The sequence below is a fragment of the Jaculus jaculus genome, chromosome X (genome assembly GCF_020740685.1).
Source record: "Jaculus jaculus isolate mJacJac1 chromosome X, mJacJac1.mat.Y.cur, whole genome shotgun sequence".
Classification (NCBI taxonomy): Eukaryota; Metazoa; Chordata; class Mammalia; order Rodentia; family Dipodidae; genus Jaculus; species Jaculus jaculus.
This window is the reverse complement of record NC_059125.1, coordinates 50794539-50819911: the sequence shown is the minus strand read 5'-3', so window position 1 is coordinate 50819911 and position 25373 is coordinate 50794539. Positions and strand designations below refer to the sequence as shown.

General features: G+C 46.1%; 1 protein-coding gene across 5 annotated transcripts; it reads right to left on the bottom strand.

The window, feature by feature from the left end:
- Positions 1–1961: 1961 nt before the first annotated feature.
- On the bottom strand, positions 1962–23976 carry Hdac6 (histone deacetylase 6). 5 transcript variants are annotated; one of them, XM_045140376.1, is made up of 29 exons: positions 23741–23976; positions 22926–23045; positions 22701–22829; positions 22439–22527; positions 19466–19550; positions 19331–19371; positions 18592–18688; positions 18360–18457; positions 15770–15874; positions 15587–15655; positions 11876–12002; positions 11709–11774; positions 11555–11614; positions 11394–11483; positions 10484–10590; positions 10329–10396; positions 9967–10135; positions 9745–9873; positions 9388–9556; positions 8842–8975; positions 8198–8266; positions 7885–8077; positions 6500–6649; positions 3684–3789; positions 2981–3495; positions 2796–2897; positions 2524–2670; positions 2305–2433; positions 1962–2099 (listed from the first exon to the last, which is right to left on the bottom strand). In XM_045140376.1, exons 1-29 carry the CDS (start codon positions 23834–23836, stop codon positions 2031–2033), a joined length of 3528 nt encoding a protein of 1175 aa, XP_044996311.1. In that variant the 5' UTR covers positions 23837–23976; the 3' UTR covers positions 1962–2030. The 5 variants fall into 5 exon arrangements, with proteins under 5 accessions (XP_044996311.1, XP_044996310.1, XP_004670159.1 ...); XM_045140375.1 differs by having other exon boundaries at positions 3615–3789; positions 23741–23967; XM_004670102.2 differs by lacking the exon at positions 23741–23976 and adding an exon at positions 23477–23612 and having other exon boundaries at positions 3615–3789.
- Positions 23977–25373: the final 1397 nt, after the last annotated feature.

Genomic DNA, 25373 nt, shown 5'->3' with positions numbered 1-25373 from the left:
TTGAACTCACGGCAATCCTCCTACCTTTGCCTTCCAAGTGCTGGGATTAAAGGCATGCGCCACCACGCCCAGCTCCAGATAACTATATTATGTAGGCTGAGGTCACAGATGCAAGTCCCCCCTCACATTATGTCCCATGCAAGGCCCTTTCCTTGGAGTGCAAGATCTTCTTTCCCTGCTAAGTCTTAAAACCACCACCCTCACTTTACTTGGGGTTCCAAAACTACTTTACTTATGCTTTGGATCTTGCCATTCTCTCTCTAGCATTTAATAAAACCTTGGTCCCAAGGAAAAAAAATAAATTGGGTAATGGCCTGAATATCCATGGCTTCACAGTGCCTGACACTACCTGCACAAGACAATCACAAGAGGAGGAAAAGATCATGACATCAAAATTAAAAGAGAGACTGGTTGAGATGGGGAGGGGATATGATGGAGAATGGAGTTTCAAAGCGGAATATGGGGGGAAGGGAGGGAGGGTGTTACCATGGGGTATTTTTTATAATCATGGAAGTTGTTAATAAAAATTTGGAAAAAAAATTGGGTCATGTGGCAGGTCCCTAATCCTAGCACTGGGGAGGTAGAGCAGAGGGATCAAAAGTTCAATGTCAGTTAGACACCAGCCTGGGCTACACACTATTTACAAAAACACAGGGTTGGGCATGCCTTTAAATCCAGTGCTAGGGAGGCAGACGTTGGAGTTCAAGGCCACCATGAGACTAGAGAGTGAATTCCTTGTCAGCCTGGGCTAGAGTGAAACCTATCTTGAAAAACAACAAAAAAAAAAAAAAGGAAGGAATTAACAGGGCACAATGATACACACCTTTGATTCTAGCACTTGGGAGGCAGAGGTAGAGGTAGGAGAATTACTGTAAATTCCAAGCCAGCCTGGGCTAGAGTGAGACTCTACCTTGGAGAAAACAACGGGGATTGGCTAAACCAAGTCCTCTTGCCCTTCCTCTTTTCTTGAGCAGGTGGGTGCCTGGGGATCATCTTAAGTTCAGAAGGTGGCTGTTAAGAAAATTCCTAGTAATCTCTGCCAAAGCAATTTTTATTATGTGGAAGAATAAAACTTCAAAATTGTCTTCTAGTTTCCCACCTCTGATCAATGACACATCACCTTTTCTCAGGATGCTACCCATGGACACCATATTCATGTTAAAACTGAACCTATTACCAAGCAGGCCAATGAGAAAGATGGACAAACAGGTTTGTTGAGGCTACTTGCTGAGTTTTCTTCTTTTTTTTTTTGGTTTTTCGAGGTAGGGTCTCACTCTGGCTCAGGCTGACCTGGAATTCACTATGTAGTCTCAGGGTGGCCTCGAACTCATGGCGATCCTCCTACCTCTGCCTCCCGAGTGCTGGGATTAAAGGCTTGCGCCACCACGCCCGGCCTGAGTTTTCTTCTTACCAGCCCAGGGCATGGCTATTAATGCCCGTGAGGCCCCTAATTCCAAGGCAGGCACTTACTTTCTCACAGATTCTACTATTTAATCTCCAGGAGAGCCAATCAAGCTACTTGCTCCACTTTCATTTAGATTTTTTGGGGCAATGGATAGGCAAAAGTCTGACCTGATAAAGACCTCTTTCCTTCATTACTCATCAGTTTTGCTGGCTGGGGATGTGGGGTTCTCAACTTACTCAAATTAAAAGCCTTTTTCTAGGTTTTGTAACAACTTAAAACTTTATTAAATATGCAGCTCTGTCGTAACTGTCACTTGTTCCCCCTTCAATGTTATTCTTGTGATTTCAGTCCCTTCTTGGGACTACTGAGCTTCCACTGTTTCCTTCGGGAGTAGTGGTGTTCTCCAAGCAAGCAGTGGGCAGAGGCAGATCCACAATTGAACACATGAAACACAATTCAATCCTCTTAAAAGGATTTACACTTAAATAAGCACCCATGGGTGACTTTCAAAGGAAATTCAAGGTGGGGAAAACTGAGGTCACTCTTATCCAAGTAACATGTTGTAACAAACTAAGTTTATTTTTTCTGAGGCCCCAGAAGGTAAAGAAAGAACATGTTCCGGAACTTAGTGTGTGAGGGGCATGTCCTCCCCAAACTTGCTCTGGTGGGCGACTCTTTTCACATCTTCAAGATCCTGAGAAGGCAAAAACAAAGAGGCTGTCCTCACTCTAGCCTTTAACCACCGTGTCTCTTGGACTATGCCACAGCCCCTTCCCACTCTAATACTTGTGGGACAGCCATGCAGAGGGGTCTGTTGTCCTCTTCCCCAATCACAGAAGGGATGTGGATGGGTGGGATGGGCTAAATGTGCACTGGTTAAAGGATATGCCCAGGCTCACCTGGTGGTGAACATAGGCCTGACAGAGGTAACACCAGGTAGACAGGTCAACAAAGCTGAGGACTAGTGGGTGTCCAGATGTTTTGTGGTGTTGGACCATATCGGCATTGATGTAACGACTGCAGTAGACCTGAAATTGAAGAGTGTTGGGGTACTTAGCACCACCCTGAGGTTTGCTGCTGGGTCAACCTCCACCCCATTCCCTTCCTCCATTCTGTACCTGATAGCAAGTCAGACACACCCAATTCTCCTGGAGTGTTCCACAGGCCTTACAAGGTTGGGTTATGTCCAAGCCTTCTGCAGGTATGGGGCATACTGCCACCAAGTGGGGACACCAGGATAGTGGAGTCACTGCATAAAATATTTCCTGGAGGGGATGGATAAAACTGAGTAAGTCAAGGACTTCATCTCCCCATTACACACCCTATGTTGCTGCCTAGAGACATGAACAGGGAAGAAAAAAGCATAACTCTAGTTTCTTCCTGTGCTCACCTGGTCAGCAAGGTTCCCAAATCCTTGTGTTAGCATCAAGCTGTCTATATTCTGACCTCCAGATGCCTCTCCTAGTAGGCCCTCCTCAGATTCTGGGGTCTCCTGGACACAAAGAAGGAAAAGATGTACCTAAGAGACTGCATTCTTACCTGTTCTCCTTTCCCCCCAGGTTTGGTGGGTTTTACCTGAGCTTCACTGTTTAGTTCCAAAGTGCTGAGATTTCCAGTCAACTGACCAAGAGCAGGAGATAGCTGGGCTGCAGTTCCCTGCACAGGTGAAACTGTTAGGGTCTGCTTGTCTGTTAATGAAGCTGGAGGAGTTTGGATCAGCTTATCTCCTCCCTTAGCCTCCTCTGAGGTGGTCTGGTCAGACATGCCTTCTCCTGTGGATACTTCTAAGGAAGGTTGGTCCACTGTGACTCCTCCTACAGTTTCCTCAGAGGTGGGCTGGTCCAATGTATCTTTCTTGGTGGCTCTCTCTGATGACTGGCTCTGAGTGAGCACCACCTTAGCTGTCCTTGATTTAGATTTGTTTGGAGAGGATTCATTTGAAGATAATGCTGAGGTATCCTTTTTAGTCCCTGCTTCCAGAACCTTTCTTTTTGGCATGGTCATTCCCTTAGCCAAAGCAGGATTGGCTGTTTTGTGTAACTTCTTGGTGACAATCGTAGAACTAGAGACCTCCTCCTTGTCTTCTACCTCTGGAACCAACCATAGAGAAACCTGAGTGTGAGTGTTGTCCCATTTCTTGCCTCTAATCCCCACCCTTCTTTCCTGAGTCCCCCCCGAGCCCCCCGGCCAATCTCCCATGTCCACTCACTCACGACCCGCAAACTGCGCCAGTATCTGCGATGGACTTGTATGGTCTCAGTGATTGAGGCCAGGGCACCTGGTTGTGGGAGCCGCAGTGAAGGCAGCAGGGGTGGTGGGTCTCCAAGGAGTGAGTGGGTGCAGGCAGCCATGGACTCAGAGATAGAAGCTAGGTTGTATCCACCCTTGTTGATGTAAAGGGGAAGGAAGAGTGCAATGAGGATTCTTCAGGGAATATGGAGGGTCAGATGTCTTGACACTCTGATTCTCCCTCCTCCTCATTCTAGGGCCCTAAAATCTGGAGTTGAGTGTGATACCAGGAACAAATGAGTATAATTTACATTTGCAAGATGGGCTTCACTCACTGTGAGAGATGGTTGTTTGTGGAAGGCAAAGTATGTTATCAAGTGCAAGATAACAATAGCATTAACGATATCTTACATTTATATTGTTTACTGTGTGCCAGATTCTATTTATTTATTTTATTTTTTGGTTTTTCAAGGTAGGTCTCACTCTAGCCAAGGCTGACCTGGAATTCACTATGGAGTCTCAGGGTGGCCTCGGAATCATGGTGATTTTCCTACCTTGGCCTTATGAGTGCTGGGATTAAAGGTGTGTGGCACCATACCCAGATTTTTAAATTAATTTATTTTTAAATATTTTATTTATTTCTTTGAGACAGAGATAAAATGGGTGCATCAGGGCCTCTAGCCATTGCAAGCCAACTCCAGATGCATGAGCTACCTTGTGCATCTGCCTTATGTGGGTACTAGAGAATTGAAACTGAGTCTTTAGGCTTCGTGGGCAAGTACCTTAACCACTAAGCCTTCTTTCCAGGCCTTATTTTATTTTTTTATTGACAACTTCCATAATTATAGACAATAAATCATGATAATTCTCTTCCCCTCACTTTCCCTTTGTAACTCCATTCTCCATCATATCCCTTCCCCTCTCAATTAGTCTCTTTTATTTTGATGTCATCATCTTTTCCTCCTATTATGAGGGTCCTGTGTAGGTAGTGCCAGGCACTGTGAGATCATGGATATCCAGGCCATTTTGTATCTGGAAGAGTATACTGTAAGTAGTTCTACATCTCTTTTGGCTATTTTATTTTATTATTATTTTTGTTTTTCAAGGTAGGGTCTCACTCTGGTCCAGGCTGACCTGGGATTAACTATGTAGTCTCAGCGTGGCCTCAAACTCACAGCGATCCTCCTACTTCTGCCTCCCGAGTGCTGGGATTAAAGGCATGCACCACCACGCCTGGCTGGCTATTTTATTTTTATTTACTTATTTTGGTTTTTCGAGTTGAGTCTCACTCTTTCCCAGGCTGACCTAGAATTCACTATGTAGTCTCAGGTTGGTCTCAAACTCACAACAATCCTCCTACCTCAGTGTCCTGAGGGCTGGGACTAAAGGTATGCACATGCCTGGCCTAGACCCTATTTTATATTTTATTTTGAGTGTGAGTGAGAGAAAGAGGCAGATAGAGTTTCTACTCTTTACACACACAAGGAAATCAAGGCTCAAAGTGGCTAAATGGATTGTTTGGGGTCACAACAGTTGAAGAGGCAATACTAGTATTTGAACTTGGGCTGACAAGATCATATTATTATTTGGTGCCAATGAACTGAGCCCAGAGTCTTGCACATGCTAGGCACGTGTGCTAGCAGTAAGCTGCTAATCCTCCACTTCAGTATATGCTCTTCCCTGGCCTGCCACAAGCTATTTTTTTTTCTTTTTTTCTTTTCACAATTCTAATTTCTTTAAAAAAAGATTTTATTTTTATTTATTTGAGAGAGAACAAAAGAGGAACAGAGAGAGACAGAGAATGGGTGCATTAGGGCCTCCAGCCACTGCAAACGAACTCCAGATGCATGCACTACTTTCTGTATCTAAGCCAGTTAATTTCTTTGACTTACTGTTCTTGTGTATAAAATAGTGAACACATAAGTTTGCTGAGAAGGTTAAGGTAATGTTTGAACAATGCTGAACAGTAAGAAAGCATCTTTAACAGTGCATGCCATATGGCAGGACCTCCTCCATGATGAACTAGCCTCATCTTAAGACAGGAAACCCAGGCACAGGGATAGGGACACTGAGTCATTTACAAAAGGTCAAGGGATTTACTGACCTGTAATGTCATTAGGAGGAGTTCAAATACTGGTGAAAAGCAGACTCCAGAGCCAGGCTGCCTATGTTTAAGCCTTAATTCTGCCATTATTATTATTTTATTTTTTTTTTTTTTTTTGGTTTTTTGAGGTAGGGTCTCACTCTGGCTCAGGCTGACCTGGAATTCACTATGTAGTCTCAGGGTGGCCTCGAACTCTCGGTGATCCTCCTACCCCTGCCTCCCGAGTGCTGGGATTAAAGGCGTGCGCCACCACGCCCGGCAATTCTGCCATTATTAAATGGGTGACCTCAGGTTAGTTACTATCCTACCCTGTGCTTCAGTTCCCTGATTTTCTTTTGGCTTTTTTGTGACATGGTCTTGTGTAGCTCAGGCTGGCCCTGAAGTTATTATATAGCTGAGAATGACCTTGAACTACTGATTCTCCTGTTTCTACTTCCCAACTGCTGGGATTTTAGGCATGTACTACCATACACAGCTAGTTCCCTTGATCATGACATAGGAAAGTGATAAATTATACAGAACCTACCTCATGGTGTTACTTTACCAAGGTAATAATACACAAAAAGTGCTGAGAAGAGCATTGTGCACATAGCAACTGCTAAATTAAAGCTGCTAATCCTATTGTTATTGTCCTTATTAATGCCTACTATGAACCAACAGTCCCAGGTGGATCTAAACTCAAAGATTTCAGGGAACTGTTCTGAACAACAATCAACTTTTTCAAACAATCCTTCTACCATGGGAAGAAAACCAAGAGTTACCTCTAAAATAAGGATAATGCGTCCATTGGCAAGGCCCATTAGCAGGTGGGTGAGGTGGGCATAACCTTCAGGTGTCACTTGACATCCCCCTAGTGGGTCACCTTGTGCAGCATCAAAGCCAGCTGAGACCAGCACCAGTTCTGGGTTAAACTGAGGTAAGGAGAGAAAAGACACATTAGGTATGTGGAAGAGGGCTTGAGTAGTCAGTAAAAGATGGAGACAAAGACAATGAAAGCATGGGAATGCAATTCTGAGACAGGAAGACACAGGACCAGAGACCTGAAAATAAGGAGCAGAAGATGGGGATATAAGATATAAAGATATAAGAAATGGATTTGGAGCCGGGCATGGTGGCACATGCCTTAATTCCAGCACTAGGGAGGCAGAGGTAGGAGGATTATTATGAGTTTGAGGCCACCCTGAGACTTCATAGTGAATTCCAGCTCAGCCTGGGCTAGAGAAAGGCCCTACCTCGAAAAACCAAACCAAACCAACCAAAAAAAAAAAAAAAAAAAAAAAAAACCAAAACCAAAACCAAAACCAAAACCAAGAAATGGACTTGGACCTAGGAACCATGACAGACACACACTGCCAAAGACAAGGACACACCAGACACAGACATAGAATGAGGAGATGCTACAAATGGACAGAAGGGGACATGAGATAGAGTTATGATACAGACTGAGTCATAAGACAAGGAATATGGAAACTCAGATGTTAAGAGACACTGACATGTCCTCTCTCTCAAGGTCAAACACAGGACATAAATGCATATGATGCTTTTTATACATTCAGAATATGTGATAATTTTAGTGCCACAAACTCTGCATGCAATCTGACAGTACCACACAGACAGGACTGCAACTCATACTGAACAGGCACATACCTTGCTTTCTTTAAAGGGGACAATAATATATAGTCACTTTTTAAAACTATACTTATTAATTAATTTGGGGGGGGGGGAGAGAGAGAATGAATGGGTATGCCAGGGCCTCTAGCCACTGCAAATGAACTCCAGATGCATGTGCCCCTTGTGCATCTGGCTTACGTGGGTCCTGGAGAATCTAACCAGGATCTTTTGGCTTTGCAGGCAAATGCCTTAACCGCTAAGCCATCTCTCCAGTCACCTTACACACAATAGACACACACACACACACAGCAAAGACAGTTCCTTGCACATAAAATGTCACACAGAGGGGGCACTTGCATGAAAGCATGTGTGCAGTCAGATAGATACACAAGGCCATCACAGTCACCCCTGCCCCAAAAGCCTTAATACAGCTACTCACTCATAAGCTATCTTATATGATCAGTCACCTGGCAGTCAGAAACATAAGGAGGAAGCATACATATGCACAGGTGTCACCTAGCAACTGGAGCCTTACCTCATAGGCAATGGGAAGCACCAGACGATGCCAGGCAGTCAAGTAGTCAGCATCACCTATGCGGGGCCCATTCCAGGGCACATTGACAGTGAAGCCTGTGCCTGCGGCCTTGCCTACCTGACTGCTGGCACCCTCATCCCCCATGGGGAAGAAGGTGCCACGGTCATAGCGATGAAGGGACACATATAGCACGCTGCAGGGGAGAGGATAGGATGAGAAAGGGACCATAGCTAGTCAGGATTCCAAGCACCCCGTAACATGGCTCAGTACCTTCCTCCACCATTCTCTTGCCCCAAGTCACCCAGTCCCTTACCTGGGGTCATCTTCAAACATGTGCTGGGTTCCATTACCATGATGAACATCCCAATCTACAATCAGGATCCTGGGGAGGGGACAATTCCTTAGTAACCTGGGATACTTGCTCCCTGGGAGAGGTGTATGGTTGGACTCTTGGGGTCTGTGGGAGCATTTGTGGTTGGTAGCAAAGCCCTGTCTCCTGGGGAAGCACTGGCTATCTTTAAGGATGACAGCCTAAACCTGGGTTCTGACAGCTTCACTGTGGGTCTGAGCAAGGGCTCAGGGCTGGGCACTAGAACCTTCTGGGGAATGAGTAGGGAAGTGGCCCCACATTTGAGTGCCCAAGTGTCATGTGCTAGATTCTGGGTCTTTTGCAATAAGTGCCTAAGCCTGGATTCTGTTGGGATGATTGTTAGAGGTCATGGATATTGGCATAGGATCTTGGATCCTGATTATTAAGTGCCTAGGCACCACAAACTGGGGATCCTAGCAGGGTAGACACTGAGACAACCCTTGTTATTCCTTTCTGGGGGAAGTGCTGGACAAGTGGACCTTTGCTTATTTCTGTGAAAGCTCTGCTGAATTAGCATAGGCTGGGGGGGGGAACTGATCTACATCTCTGCAAGGATCAGGTTTTGAGGGTGTCCAAGGAGCTCTTACCGCAGGGCACGTCCAGTAATGGCTTGGGCATGGCGAGCAGCCACAGCCACAGAGTTGAAAAAGCAAAATCCACATGCAGCATCCTGCTCTGCATGATGTCCTGGAGGGCGTACCACTGCAATACCATTCAAAACCTGCAAGAACCAGTGAGTAAAGCTGGATCCCTGGCCCTCACACTTACCCTCTTCTTTTTTTCTCTTTCCTTTCCCTGTCCCCTTTACCTATCTCCCCTCCCAGAGAGCAGGGACTCTCATCATCTCTTTAAGTGCTGTTCAACTATCTCAGAGACTTAAAAGTAGCAGGTAGCCTTCTCTATTTTTAAATTATTTTATTATTTATTTGAGAGAGAGAGAAAAAATAGGTGCGCCAGGGCCTCAAGCCACTGCAAACGACCTCCAGACACATGTACCCCCTTGTGCATCTGGCTTATGTGAGGTCCCCCTCGAATCTGGGTTCTTAACCGTTAAGCCAACTCTCCAGCCCTGGCCTTCTGACCTAGGACATCCCTCCTGAGCTGAAGTACCCTGGCAACCAGAAAGGACGCACCTCTCCTGAGAGCACAGCCTCTACCAGGCGGCAGGCAGCACCAGTGGCGAGCTTAGCACAGGCAAATGTGCTGGGGCAAATGTAGATGGAGTCAAAGTTGGCACCTTCACGGTGCAGCTCCCGGGTTTTCATCTTTTCTGTTGCCCGGAGACGCTCCACATACTCAGTTCTGGAGGCAGAGAGGAATATATGCAGAATAATGAGGTGGTTCTGTTCCCTTCCCAACTCCAGCCCCACACCCAGACAAGAACTTAGACTCCTCTGCTGGGGTCCCTATCCACCTACTTTGGAGAGGAGTCCCAAGGTCCACCCCCAGAACTCTGCTGGGGCTTGCCTACCCTTGGCAAGGCATCTGACCTGTGGCAGGAGAGCAGTTCAGCATCCATGGCTGGTCGCGCTGGAAGGATGAGGCAACGTGAGGCAAGGCCCAGCTCCTCCAGGTGACACATGATCCGCAGGATGCGCTGGGGTGTCTCAGGATGGTGGCTAGTAGTGGGGGGAAGAAACCAGAGCTAAGGACTAAGTGCTGGGTGTGTGGGGGGTGATCCCACCACTTACCCCAGCCCTCTGAGTGTATACTTGTCCCACAGGTTGCAATGACTCATCATTTTTTCATCATAGACCAGGCCAGTGCGACCATGCAGCACTGGCCATGTCTCCATTTGTAGTGCAGCAGCTTCCCAGGTTCCCTCCTCTTCATCCTCTTCTGCCTTCTCTTCCTCCAGATCATCTTTCTCCAGAGTTTCAACTATAAGGAGAGCTCAGATCACCCTACTTCCCAAATATGACCCAAATATAAAAGGGTGGGTGGCCTGAAACCTATCCAGGTAAGAGAGGGTCTGGCCTTCCCCAACAAGATGGTCCAAAAGAGTAAGAGGGGAAATCAGGAAGAGTCTGTCCTTACAGCCTAGCCTGCATCATGCCCATTCTCCACCTCCTACCTGATTTCACAAGGATCTTCCAGAAGGGCTCAAGGGCTTCCAGAATGCAGGACAGCGAATTCTGAGCACTGGGGGTAGAAGAAGCAGAAATGTGATGAAATGGTCCCAAGATGAGTAATAAGGGCTTTTCTTTTCCATGTTCCAACAAAGCTCACCTGAGACAGGGTGCACCAGTAGACTCTAGCATGGGGCAAGGGTCTCCAAGAAGGGTGTGGAGTGATGCGCTGACACCCTTAGCCAGGGCATGGAGGTTATAGCCACCCTGAAGAAGGAGTTGTGAGGAGGGTTAAGCAGAGGGACAGCCTTCACCACGGAGAAATACTGACAATAACAACACTGGAGTAGATACTATATGCCAAGCAGTAACTTACTTCCAGGGTGACTTCATTTAATTTATTGGACAATGATATGAGGTAATTACAATGATCACTTTGCCCATATGATGTAAGGAAAGCAGATGCAGGCACAAAGAACTGTGATATGGAAATGCTCAGCCAGGAACTTCATGGGTACCTGACAGTTCTGGTTTTACTTTTAAAAAATTATTTATTTATTTATGGGGGGGGAGGGAGGAAGGAAGAGAAGGAGGGAGGGAGGGAGGGGGGAATATGAATGAATGAATCTGGTTTATGTGGATCCTGGGGAATCAAACCTAGGTCCTTTGACTTTGCAGGCAAATGCCTTAATTGCTGAGCCATCTCCCCAGCCCCTGTTTCACTTTTTGAGGTTCTGGGGATGGACCCCTTACACATATATGTAAGCATTCTACCTCTGAGCTACACTTCAAAAGCCCCAAATCTCTGTTCTTTTAAAAAAATTATTTATTTGACAGATCAAGAGGGAGAGAGAGTGAGAGAATGGGCACACCAGGGCCTCCAGCCATTGCAAACAAACTCCAGATGTGTGCGCACCCTTGTGCATCTGGCTCATGTGGGCCCTGAGGAATCGAATCTGAGTCCTTTGGCCTTGCAGACAAACGCCTTATCCACTAATCCATCTCTCCAGCCCCCAAATCTCTGTTCTTAAGCCCTCCAGGACCCACAGGCTGAGATAAAAGTCACTCACCTCTAGAGACAGAATCAACTTGCCTCCTGCCAGACCCATGAGAAGGTGGGTTAGTTGTGCGAATCCTGCTGGAGTGGCAGCCATATCTCCCTGAGGGGACATGGAGGGTAACTCAGTGTAGTCCCTGGTGCCTATTTGCCACCCTAATGAGTGTGCCTTACCTTGGGGTCCCCTCGGAGAGCATTAAATCCAGCAGCAACGAGGACGAGTTGAGGCTGGAACTGAGGAGGGAACAAGATTATGTGAGACCACTTGCCTCCATGGGTCATTCCTTAATGTTGCCCCTCACCCTCCAATTTCCTGGATTCTCAGGACCTCAAAGGCAACTGGCAGCAGGACGTGCAGGAAAGCAGCGATGTAGTCAGCATCCCGCATCCCCACCTGTAGACACAGAGGCACGGTAGTGCACAGCCAGCCACCTTCCCTGTGCTGGTGGGAGGGCAGGGCAAGTCCTCACTTTGGGTTGGCAGGCACTTACTCACCTGGTTCCAAGGCACATTGATGGTATATCCCTGGCCTTGGCCAAAACCTATGGTGGACCAGTCAGAGGCCTTAAGGTGGGGCCAGAATCGGCCCTGTTCATAGCGGTGAATGGAGAAATAGAGGACACTAGGGGCAGAGAAAAGAAGAGATGAGGGATTGCCTAGTATGTAAGACCCTGGACTCAATCCTCAGCATAGATAAAAAGTTGGAGAAGAGACTCAAATCTAACACTCCCAAACCATAGTGGCCAAAGCTTATTTTATTCAATCACATATTCTCTTCTATCAACCACTGATTCATTCCATACATACACACACACACACACACACACACATATATTTTAGGCAGGGTCTTGCTCTAGCCCAGGCTGACCTGGAATTCACTATGTAGTCTCAAGGTGGCCTTGAACTCATGGCGATCCTCCTACCTCTGCCTCCCAAGTGCTGTGATTTAAGGCGTGTGCCACCACACCCGGCTTTAAAAAATATATTTAGGGCTAGAGAAATGGCTTAGCAGTTAAGGGCTTGCCTGTGAAGCCTAAGGACCCCAGTTCGAGGCTCGATTCCCTAGGACCCACGTTAGCCAGATGCACAAGGGGGTGCACGCGTCTGGAGTTCGTTTGCAGCTGCTGGAGGCCCTGGCACACCCATTCTCTCTAGCTGCCTTTCTCTCTGTGACTGTCGCTTTCAAATAAATAAAAATAAAAAACAAAAAATATTAAGAATACATTTATGTGTGTACACTGGGGTCTTTTGCCATTGCAAATATATGCCAGATGCTTGCATCAATTTTTGCATCTGGCTTTACCTGAGTGCTGGGGAATCAAACTTAGGCTGGCAGACTTTAGGTGCAAGAGCCTTTAACCACAAAGCCATGTCCTCAGCCCCCATTTATTCTTTCACCCACTTATTTTTTCAACAATTCTTTTTTTTTTTTTTTTTTTGGTTTTTCGAGGTAGGGCCTCACTGTAGCCCAGGCTGACCTGGAATTTACTATGGAGTTTCAGGGTGGCCTTGAACTCATGACATTCCTCCTACCTCTGCTTCCCGAGTGCTGGGATTAAAGGTGTGTGCCACCACACCCAGCTCTTCAACAATTTTTATTTATTTGCAAGGAGAGATAGAGATAGAGAATGGGCGCACCAGCCACTGCAAACTCCAGATGCATACCCACGTTGTACATCTGGCTTACGTGGGTACCAGGAAGTCAAGCCAGGGTCCTTAAGCTTTGTAGGCAAGTGCCTTAACTGCTGAGCCATCTCTCCAGCCCTCTCGTTATTTATTTATTTGACATAGAAGGGGAAAGAGGGAGGGACGGAGGGAGGGAGAGAATAGGCATGCCAGAGCCTCCAGCGTCTGAAAATGAACTCCAGATATATGTCATCATGTGCTGATGTGGCTCCTGGTAAATCAAACCCTCACCAATTCTTTTTGGTTTGTTTTTGTTTATTGAGGTAGGATCTTGTTCTAGCTCAGACCTGGAATTCACTATGTAGTCTGAAGATGGCCTCAAACTCATGGGAATCCTCCTACCTCTGCATCTTGAGTGCTGGGATTAAAGGTGTATGCTACCATGCCCAGCTTTCCAATTCTTTTAATTCATACCTCTCTTTTTCTATTATTTTACCCTTCCTTTTGTTCATCCTTTCCTTTCCATTTCTCGATGCTTCTATTTTTACCCACTTTCCTATTCATTCACTTAAGTCTCCCAATGGAACCTGTCTGTCAGTAAATACTGCTGCCCATCAGGTGACCAACGAATCCTAGACTCAGGTCTAAGATCCCAAGAGCTATTGGGTCTACTCATTTAATGTCTTAAGACTAACTGATCAGAGATACAGCCATGCAACAGAATACAGTCATTATAAAAAATGAGATGCATTTATAACATAGGATTATCCAACTGGGCAGTACATGTATTACTAAAAACAATAAATATTTATACATGTATAAAAAGCCTGTGATGCTATAAACTGGCAAGTTATTTTTGAGGTAATCGGAATTTTAGAGGACTCTTCTTCCTTTTTTTAAAAATATTCTTTTTGTCATTTTTCTTTATTTGAGAGTAACAGAGAGAAAGAGGGAGAGAAAGAAACAGATAGAGAGGGAATGGGTGCGCCAGGGCCTCCGGCCACTACAAACGAACTCCAGACATGTGCGCCCCCTTGTGCATCTGGCTAACGTGGGTCCTGGGGAATCGAGCCTCGAACCGGGGTCCTTTAGGCTTCACAGGCAAGCGCTTAACGGCTAAGACATCTCTCCAGCCCTAGAGGACTCTTCTTTAGACATTTCTATATTATTTAGTTATTATTATTTTGTTTTGGTTGATTGAGGTAGGGTTTCTAGGCTAGAGCCCACACTGACCTGGAATTCATTATGTAGTCTCAGGGTGGCCTCAACTCACGGTGATCCTCCTACCTCTGATTCCTGAGTGTTGGGATAAAGGTATGTACCACCACACCCAGCTTAAGTGTTATTATTTTTAAAATAAGGCTTTGTACCATTTTTCTAATAAAAACATTTATTTATTTGCAAGGAGAGAGGGGGGGAGGGAGGGAGGGAGAGAAGGGAGACACATAGAGAGAAAACAGGTGTGCTAGGGCCTCCAGCTGCTGCAAATGAACTCCAGATGCATGCACCACTGTGCATCTGACTTTAGGTGGGTACTGAGGAATGGAACCTGGACCATTAGAACTTATGAGCCATCTCTCCAGTCCTCTATTTTATTTTTTAACAATACTTTGCGCCTGGAGAGATGGCTTAGTGTTTAAGGCTCTTGCCCATGAAACCTAAGGACCCGGGTTCAATTCCCCACTACCAATGTAAGCCAGATGTACAAGGTGGCATATGTGTCTGGAGTTCATTTGCAGTGGCTAGAAGCCATGGCATGCCCATTCTCTCTCTAATAAATAAACTAAAATCAAATAAAAAAAAAAACAGTAACAGGTGTGGTGGTGCACACCTTTAATCCCAGAATTTGGGAGACAGAGGTAGGAGGATCGCTGTGAGTTTGAGGCCACCCTGAGACTCCATAGTGAGTTCCAGGTCAGCCTGGGCTAGAGTGAGACCCTACCTTGAAAAACCAAAACAAAACACAAAAACAACACACAATTATTTTGTAGTACTATCACAATTGAAAACAAACAAAAAAAGAAAACAACTAAGTATTATTTTGAGGTCCACTCCAACACAAGGGTAAATTGGTAAACAAGATCTCCAAATACTTGTGGGTTAAACACCATCTTTTCTACTTCTATGTGCACCATGTCACTTGAAAGGTTCAGTTTCCCATTTATTTTTTGTTTTTTATTTTTATTTATTTATTTCAGAGAGACAGAGAGAGAATGGGCGCACCAGGACCTCCAGCCACTGCAAATGAACTCCAGATGCATGCACCACCTTGTGCATCTGGCTTACGTGGGTAGTGGAGAATAGAGCCTTGAACTGGGGTCCTTAGTCTTCACAGGCAAGTGCTTAACTGCTAAGCCATCTCTCCAGCCCAGTTTCCCCATTCATAAAACGGAAACTCAACAGTCTGTGCCTCAGAGTAGTTAGAAGACAACAAATGTACTTGGGAGCAGTATGCTTCCTGGTCAAAGCAATCCAAATGAGTGAGAATGCCTTCCTCTCCTTCCTGGCCCATTATGACTAGATCTGAGGTTTAGGAGACTCATTGGGGGTCTAGCACTTAGGGTGGAACTTCAGGTGTACCTGGGGTCCTGATCAAAGGCAAACTGTATTCCATGACCAGGATGTACATCCCAATCCACGATAAGGACCCTGTGAGCAGAAGAGGTAAGACTGTCAGGGGACCAAGAGAAATCTGGAGGTATAGCCCAGACCTGGGTACCCTACCCAATGCCATCCCCATCACATGAGTTATGTGCTACTGACCTCTGAATGCGGTGCTTCTTTTGAGCATAGCGGGCAGCCACAGCCACATGATTGAACATGCAATACCCATCCATAAGACCGCGCTGGGCATGGTGTCCAGGAGGCCTGGACAGGACAGGGAAGGTTGCAGACTTGGAAGTCCTCTAGAGATGACCCTTCCTTGTTCCCCTAATTCTGGACCATCAATTCTTCCAGCATTGGTACCACAAATCTTCTAGGAACTGAGTAACTGTGGCCCTTGATCCCTCACCATCACCAATCTAAAGGTCTCTTCAAAGGATATTTAAAAATGTTCACTAAAGTTATCCATGTACCCACTTGGCATGATGGCACATGTCTGTAATCCCAGCAATCAGGAGGCTGAATCAGGATTTCTAGATCAAGGCCAGCTCAGAACATATAGTGAGACCCTATCTTAAAAAAAAAAAAAAGGAAAGAGAATAGCCAGGCATGGTAGTGCACACCTTTAATCACAGCACTCGGGAGGCCGAGGTAGGAGGATCGCTGTGAGTTTGAGATTAGCCTGAGACTACATAGTGAATTCCAAGTCAACCTGGACTAGAGTAAGACCCTACCTCGACCCTTGGTGCCCCCAAAAGAGAAAAAAAAGTTATCTGTGCCTACATTCTCATACCCAGTCATTCTGCTGCATGGACTTAGCTTAAGGCCAATTTAACAAAAAGATAACATGTTCACCAATGTAGCACTGTCTTTACTATGGTGTTTGTTTTAAATATTAAATGTTTGGGAAAAACCAAAGTGACCATCAGCAGAGAAGTGATTAACTTAAAAGTGCATTTGTACAATGGCATCTCACTCAGATCTAAACTATACACTGTTAGAAAAAGCTTTCCAAAACATCTAAGTAAAAAATGCATGGTTTGCAAAGGAGTACATCATGTGCTCACTATCATTGGTGGTTAAAATTAGAGTGCGGGTGAGGGGGCTCTATCTTCTGCATTTCATCAATTTTAGGAAGTCAGCTGTGACAAGATGTTCCATAACTTCACATGGCAACAACAAAGCAGAAAGTGCTCCTGATTTAATTTGAGATGTCAGTTTGTTAGTTGCATCTGAATTTCAAGATGTTCCAGACAGGAAATCATAAGTACTTTCAAATCAATGGACTGTGATATTTATTCCTGGAATCAAACTACTGGTGGGAGGACATAGGAGTTACTGATTATAATGACTAACTCCCAGGAGAGGAAACTAGTATACAGGGAATGTGGTGACAGGGATTTTTTTTTTTATGATATCCCCCTTTGTGCCTTTTTAACCAGATCAACAAATTTTACACTTTAAAAATATTTTATATTTATTTATTTGAAAGAATAGGAGGGGGGGTAAATAGAGAGAGGGAGAGAATGGGTGTTCCAGGGCCTTTAGCTATTGTAAAGAGCGAAACTCTAGATACTTGTGCATCTAGCTTATGTGGGTCCTGTGGAATTGAACCTGAGTCCTTTGGCTTTATAGGCAAACACCATAACTGTAAAGCCATCTCTTCAGCTCACATTTTACATTTTTTTACATTTAAAAATATTTTATTTAGGGGCTGGAGAGATGGCTTAGCGGTTAAGTGCTTGCCTGTGAAGCCTAAGGACCCTGGTTCGAGGCTCGGTTACCCAGGACCCACGTTAGCCAGATGTACAAGGGGGCGCACGCGTCTGGAGTTCGTTTGCAGAGGCTGGAAGCCCTGGCGCGCCCATTCTCTCTCTCTCTCTCTGTCTTTCTCTCTGTGTCTGTCGCTCTCAAATAAATAAATTAATAAATTAAAAAAATATATTTTATTTATTTATTTTGCTTATTGATATGAGAGACAGAGAGAGAAAGAGAGAGAAAGAAAGAATATGGGTATGCCAGGGCCTCCAGCCACTGCAAATGAACTTCAGACCCATGTGTCATTTTGTGCATCTGGCTTACATGGGTACTGGGGAATGAACTTGGGTCCTTACGTTTCACAGGCAAGTACCTTAACTGGCAAGCCATCTTTCCAGCCCACATTTTACATTTGTGGAAGAACCTTTTTTTTTGGTTTGTTTTTTCAGGGTAAGGTCTCATTCTAGCCCAGGCTGGCCTGGAATTCACTATGCAGTCTCACTGTGGCCTCAAACTCAATGATCCTCCTACCTCTGCCTACTGAGTGCTGGGATTAAAGGTGTGTGCCAGCATGTCCAGCAAGGAAGGGCTTTTTTGGTTGTTGTTTTGTTTTACTTTATTTTTATTTATTTGAGGGGGGCAGAGAGAGGGAGAGAGAAAATGGTTACATCAGGGCTGCCAGCCACTGCAAACAAACAGCAGATGCATGTGCCACCTTGTGCATGTGGCTTACGTGGGTCCTGGGGAATTGAACCGAGGTCCTTTGGCTTTGCAGGCAAACAAATTAACCATTAAGCCATCTCTCCAGCCCAGAATGGGCTTTTTTTTTTGGAGACAAGGTCTCATATAGCCTAGACTGGCTATGTAGCCAAGGCTAGCCTTGAAATGCTCCTTCTGCTTCCACCTCCCAAGTGCTAGCATTACAGGCTTATGCCACCACTGGGGAAAGGACTTTTTAAAATGTAAGTAGTCAAATTCTGGAGGGGCTTACCTGATGACAGCCATTCCATTCCGGATTTCAGATCTAAGGACTGCATCTACCAGCCTGAGGACAGAGCCTGTGGCCAGGCAAGCACAGGAGTATGAATTCTGAAGACAGACAGACAGAGAGAGAAAACATGAACTGTACTATCTGCTCTATTTCTTCCCAGGGTGGGGTAGACATGGATATAGGAGAACCCAGGACTGCTGCCACTCCCTGAGCCCACAGTTCTTATCCATACTGGATGCAGATAAACTGAATCATAGGTGTTTGCTAGTAGGCGGAGTTCTCCCTCATTCATGTACTGAGTTGTCTCCATCAGATCAATGTATTCCAAGCTGGGGAAACAGATGTGAGATGGGATTTAGACCTCTGACCCCGCCCTACCTGAGCCCCCTGTACAACAGACCTCTAGTCAAATCAGTCCTCTTTCAACATCAAACTGTGGGAGCAGCTGGGATATAAACCACAGTCCATTTTATCCCTAACTCCTCTTAGCTCCAGTCATATCTTTTTTTCCTTGCTCTAGCCATCCAAATCCCATTTCCAAGCCTTAGGCAAGATTTTTTTCCAGCTGTCTATCCCTTCATTTCACTGGATTATCCACTTTTGCCTCCCAGAGCTCAATTCCGATACTCCCTCTGCTAAACTAGCTTTGTCTGAGGTGCAACTGCACCAGGCCTCATCTTGGGTTCCTGCTGCCCAGTAAGTAGGACTCTCTTGATCACTCTGTCCATACATCTCTATCAGCTAAAAAAAACAGATTATAATAATAGCTTATCACAGGCTTATGATCTACTGTCAGTATCTGACACATTAGTCTTCCTGAGGAATTTAGGTTGGTGATGATACAATTCAGAGGCTTAGGGACTTGTCCATGGTTAGACACAGAATCTGTCATTCCTTCCCAAAGCATTTAGTCTGCCCTGGTTGGTCCATGGGACCCTCCTCCCCACCCTACCAAGCTTCCAAGTCTTCACCTATGAATCAACATCAGCTCCCCCTTCTCAGCAAACCGGGCCTGAGGAGACATAAAAATACAGGGATAAAGTATAGAGTGTGTCCAGGTCCTGCCAGCTCGCAGCCCTCCACCCAGTGTTGCCTGGCAGACTTACCTGAAAGGACACACAGCGATCCAGGAGGCCCTCCAGGACCAGCTGCTCCTTGATAGCATGGAGCCGTTCTGGGCATTCAGGGAAGCTGGGGAGATGAGATGCAGACAGACAAATAGACAGACATGGGGACACTGAGGAGCACCATTTCTGCTCTTGCCACACTGACCCATCCACTGTGCTACAGCTGCTTATCCCTTACTTGTAACATCAGCCTTGCCTCTTGTCACTGCTGGAGTCTGATCCTCTCCTCCCCAGCACCATAACCTCTGGCCTGGGCTGTCACATTATCTCCTCCAAAGCCTCTCCACTTTCACCTTCACTTCCCCAACAGCAGCCAGACAGTGGTTATAAATTCTAATTAGATCACTTCCTTTTACTACTCAAAGTCCTTTCATGGCTCCTACACCATTCCTAGTAAAAGCCAAAATCTCTATCATGCCCACAGGCCATCTGCACCATCACTTTTCTGACCCTTCTTTACTTTGTTTCACCTACACTGGCCTCCCTGGTTGTCAATTGAAGGATATCTTCAACCAAGCCTACAAATTTCGCTCTAGCTATCCTCCTTGCCTGTTTTTCCAGATGGCTCCATGGCTGTCTTACTTCCTTCCGATCCTTGTTCAAATGGAAATGTCAGCAATGCTTTCCCTGGCTGTTATATTAAAAGGTAAGCATCCCTTCCACTAAACTATTAATTTCTCTTCATCATCAATTCTTCTTTATAGCACTGCTCTAGTACATTCTATCATTTACCACTTATATGTTTACTTCTGTCTTTCTGTTCCTCTCAAGACAGGTTTTTTTTTTTTTTTGTTTACTCCTTTACTCCTACTAACTCCTGGACAAATGGTAAATATGTACTCTGCAAATGAAGTCTTTTGCTATCATAAGTTAGTCTTAGGTTGGGATAGAGGCGGTAGCTACTAAATTGGTAAACTTACAAGTGTAATGATTAACAAACAATGGTAGGGGTTAGGAAAATATCTTAGGTTTTACTTGGGAGAAAGGTAGTGGTCAAAGGCCTCTGTGAGAGTCCCACTGAGTTGTGAAAGTGGGAAGGATCAGTTAAGGGTAAAGACCTAAGGCAAGAGAGTGCCTGGCATGCTGGAAAAATTGTGAAGGGACCAGCGGCAGGGGAAAGTGACCTGAAAAGAAATGAGTGGGAGGATTTACTGAGTAGGTCACAAAAGGTGATGTGAAGCCAAATCATGTGGAACCTTAGAAGCCAGGATAAAGAATTTGGACTTTACCTTGAGAGCAATGGTCTGCCCTTGAAGTATTTTAAGAAAGGTAACATCATTTCATACATATTTTTTAGGCTTCAATGTGGAGGTCGGAAGCAGGGGGCCAGTGAGGAGAGGTCAGATACTGAATACATTTTAAATACAGAGGAAAAAAAGAATTAGCTGATTCTTTTGATAAGTAGGGCAGATGGAAGTGTAGTCCTGTTCCAGCACAAATGTCTTGTCCCCAAGGGCTGCTCTGGGAACCCTGCATGCTAGGTTAGGCCCCTCTACTGAAAACTCCCATCCAGGAATAGTGGCTCATGCCTATAATCCCAGCATTTAGGAGGTTTAGACAGGAGGATCACTGAAGGTTCAAGATCAGCATGGGCTACATAATGAGTACCAGGATAGCCTGAGCTACAAAGTGAGACCTTGTCTCAAAAAAAAAAAAAAAAAAAAAACAGGCATGGTGACACATGCCTTAATAATCCCAGCACTTAGGGGAGGCAGAGGTAGGAGGATTGCCATGAGTTGAGGCCACCCTGTGACAACATAGTGAGTTCCAGGTCAACCTGGGGCCAGAGTGCGACCCTACCTTGAAAACCTAAATAAATAAATAAACAAATATAAAATAAACAAACATTCTTGAATTTCCTGGTTTATTTTTACAGAGTCTTGCTCTTGCCCAGGCTGACCTGGAGTTCAGTATGTACTCTCAGACTGGCCTTGAACTCACAGTGATCCTACCTCTGGATTAAAGTTTTTTTTTTTTTTCCCCTGAGGTAGGGTCTCACCCTAGCCCAGGCTGCTCCTGGGACTCACTATTCTGGTATTTTTTTTAATCTTCATTAAACATTTCATATTGTTGTTGGTTGCTTATTGGATTACCCCTCCTCACCAATAAATTATCTGAGAAAGAACCTTTCTGCTTTGTCCAGTGCATTTGTATCACGAACTCTTGGCATGCAGTAGGCACTCAGTAAATGTTGGCTAAATGAGAATACTTTTAATAAGCCCTGCCTTCCTAAAACTGTTTCCACTTTGTTTTCTTAAAATTATTTTTATTTACTTATTTGACAGAAAAAGACGGTGCGCGAGTGAGCGAGAGAGAGAATGGGCGCACCAGAGCCTCCAGCCTCTGCAAACGAATTCCAGACACCTGTGCCCCCTTGTGCATCTGGCTAACGTGGGTCCTGGGGAATCAAACTTGGGTCCTTTGGCTTTGAAGGCAAACACCTTAACCACTAAGCCATCCCTCCAGCCCTCTTTTCTTTTTTTTTTTTCCTGAGGTAGGGTTTCACTCTAGCCTAGGTTGACCTGAAAGTCACTAAGCTGGCTCACAGTAATCCTCCTACCTCTGCCTCCCTTCCTAGTGTTGGGATTAAAGTTATGTGCCACACATCCAGCCTGCTTCCACTTTCTAGACTGGTTTAAGAAAAGATTCACTCTTGGGCTTGAGCGATGGCTTAGCAGTTAAGGCACTTGCCTGCAAAGCTTGATTTACCAGGTTCCATTCCCCAGGACCCACAGAAGCCAGATGCACAAGGAAGCTCATGCATCTGGAGTTTGGTTGCAGTGACTGCAAGCCCTGGTGTGCCCCCTTCCTTCCTCTCTTTCTGTCTTTCTCTTTCCTCCCTCTTTCACGCACATAAATAAAGATACCATATTCAAAAAAGAAAAGATTTACTCTTACTTGGGCAGGGGCAGCTAAATGTGTATAAATTTCTTAATTTGGGAACAGCCTCACCTGTCGTTCCAGAAGCAGTGGAAATCATTAAGCTGTTCATCAAACACCAAACCAGTGCCAACCGATAGCTTTGCTTCAGTGTCCAAGTCCTGAGAGAGAGCAGGGGAAAGATAGAGAAGAGAGAGAGGAGGGGAGAGATAGAGAAAAAGGAATGGGAGAGAGATTAATTGATTGAGGATCTGGATCAGAAAAATCATCTCATACCATCTAGGTAGGGTTTTGATTGTTACAGAAGGCCATACTGCAGCCACGTTCCTCTCACCAGCCTTTGCAGTCCCAGGATTAGGTCTTCTTCGACGGCTTGGCTGAGCTTCTTCATTCTGCCTTTCCTCTTTAGCTCCACTAGATTGGGACTGGGTCGAGGTACAGCACCCTTCTTAACACTTCGCTTCTGCCAATCAGAGAGAAGGATGAGAGTCCCGAACCGAACCCGGGGGGGGGGGCTTACTTCCCCTTTCCCTCCTCGGTTGTGGGTCCGGGGCCTCACCGAGGTAACGCCGGAGTCATGAGGGGGCGATTGGGGATTGTGCCTACTCCTTCGTTGCCTAGTAGAGGAATCCTGGCCTGTGGAGGTCATGGCTGAGGAGCCTTCACCCCTGGCGCAGCTCTGGCAGAGATGGAGTTGCCTATGAAGGGGCTGGATGTTCTGAGGACCCCACATTCCAGCCCCTTTTCCAGACCCCGCCCCATGTACTCCACTCCATCCATCCTTTCCACAGTGCCTAGAGCTTCCTAAGCCACGCCCTGTAAGGCACGGAGGTGTCCATCATTCCACCTGGACCCGCCCCTGGGCTCCGGGGCTTTTTTTCTTTAATTTTTTTTTTTTTTTTAAACAGGATTCTCATTCCGCGCTTCGCTTTTTGGCTCGGCATGGAGACCGCGCGTTCGATCCGGATCTCCCAAGGATCCTTTCCAGTCACCGCCCCCTTCCACTCCACCAAGCTTGGTTCCCTTCAGATACCGCTAACCTCGCTCGGACCGCCTCCTTTTCTCAACCTGCCCTTTCAGGCCTATCTCCCAGGCCAATCAATCACCTACCCTTTAAGTCGGCCGGAACTAGCCCCAGCCTCGACACCAGCCTGAACGATCCACTTAACGCCACCCCATAGCGCACCCTCCCTCAGATCTCACCCCCTAGCCTTTCCACCAGCCCCGCTCCTCAGGGGACTGCCCCTCTCCACCCATCAGACCCCACCTCCCGCCCAGCTCCCATCCCTAACGTTTCACCAGGCGGCCTCCCGCCAGCCTCCGCCCTCTTCCCGCCCGGCCGTTGACGCCGACCAATCCTTCGGCCCCACTTACTGAGCGCACTCCCTTCCTTGAGCTCCGCTTAATACCCGAGCCGCCAAGTTTCCGGCGACCTGTATGGCCGCGAGGACCTGTGGTCTTCTTTTCCATTGGGCCGGGTGTTGTAATTTGCCCGCCCACGTCCGGCCTACAACATGGATCCTTGTCAACGGACGACGCCTGAGGAACACGCCCCACCTCTCGCGAGGCTTAATAATGCCCCGCGCGTTTGTGAGCGACGCAGATCGTGCTGCGCCTGCGCGAAGCGCTCCTCCGTCCGAGATCTCGAAGTGCCTAGAGGGTTTTTCTTTTCCGCAGCCGCTGCTGTGGTTATGCCCTGGTTGCTATGGCCATCAACCTCTGATCTCATACAGGAGACAGTTATTCTGTAATTCAAGAGTACGTAAACAAGCCAGGGCATTAGGAAGGGGAACCTTTCTCCGGAGCTTCTGGCGCAGCGCTTGGCAAAACGTAGCTTGGTCAGTCTGGTGGCCCGGCTGAGAGTATTGTTGATACTGGACGATGGATAGTGGAGTTCCTAATGGCAGGGATGATGACAAATGTTGAAAATTAACTGAGTTAATATTCACCATGCTGGCACACAAGAAGCATTCCCCACATGTTAGCTATTAACATTCTGCATGAAAATGTATGGTTGAGTGGAAATAATATTTTTTAAAGTGTCTTTGGTCTTAGATAATATGAGTGGGCGTGCCAGATCCTTCTGCCTTTGCAGATGAACTCCAGATACATGTGCCATTGTGGGAAATGGGGAATCAAACCTAGGTGCCTTTAACTGGTGAGTCATTTCTCCAACCCCCTATTTTTAAATACATTTATTGATTTGTAAGCAGAGAGAAGAGAGACAGATAAGAAAGTGTGCACTAGGGCCTCCAGCTGCTGCAAGTGAACTTTATTCATTTATTTTGAGAAAGACGGAGAGAGGGAGAGATAATGGGCGCACCAGGGCCTCCAACCACTGCAAACAAACTCCAGATGCATGTGCCCCCTTGTGCATCTGGCTTACATGGGTCCTGGGGAATCGAGCCGGGGTCCTTAGGCTTCGCAGGCAAACACCTTAACTGCTAAACCATCTTCCCAGCCCCTCGAGTGAACTCTAGATGCGTGCACCACTTTGTGCATCTGGCTTTACAAGGGTACTGGGAAATAGAATCTGGGTCGTTAGGCTTTGCAGGCAATCACCTTAACCTCTGAGACATCTCTCTAGCCCCAAGCTCCCCTACTTTTTTGTGTGTGGTTTGTATCCCTAAGGCTGTTTTGCAGATAATGAAACAGGTTATGGGATTTAGTCATAATGACCTTAGGCAAGTTACTGAGCTGCTCTGTGCACATGTTCCTCATCTAGAAATTTGTAATGGTAGAATGAGCTTGGGAAGGGAAAATTCTCATGGGTGGAAGCTCTCTCTACCACCCCTCCCTGTCCCCCTCAACTCAGTAACCTATTTTTAAGTTACAGAGAAAGCATGTGCCCACCAGTGGGTGTGGAGTGGGAAACAAGAATTCTCCCTGTGCCTCCCTCCCCACGAGTGCCACTCTTATATTTAAATAGCAGTCGCACCAGAGGCCAGTTTGTCCTCCTAATCTCCCTCTCTCATTCTCCCACCATTTCCTATTGGGCTGTATGCTG

Bases quoted from the DNA above. Each gene is read 5' to 3' on its own strand.
- Hdac6 (XM_045140375.1), bottom strand. From the start codon at position 23,836: ATGGAAAAGAAGACCACAGGTCCTCGCGGCCATACAGGTCGCCGGAAA. The intron at 19,551-22,438 runs GTGAGGCTGTTC...TCATCTCCCCAG, and splicing joins CACTGCTTCTGGAACGACAG to CTTCCCTGAATGCCCAGAAC. The intron at 8,267-8,841 runs GTAAGAGCTCCT...TCCCCTCCCCAG, and splicing joins ATTACTGGACGTGCCCTGCG to GATCCTGATTGTAGATTGGG.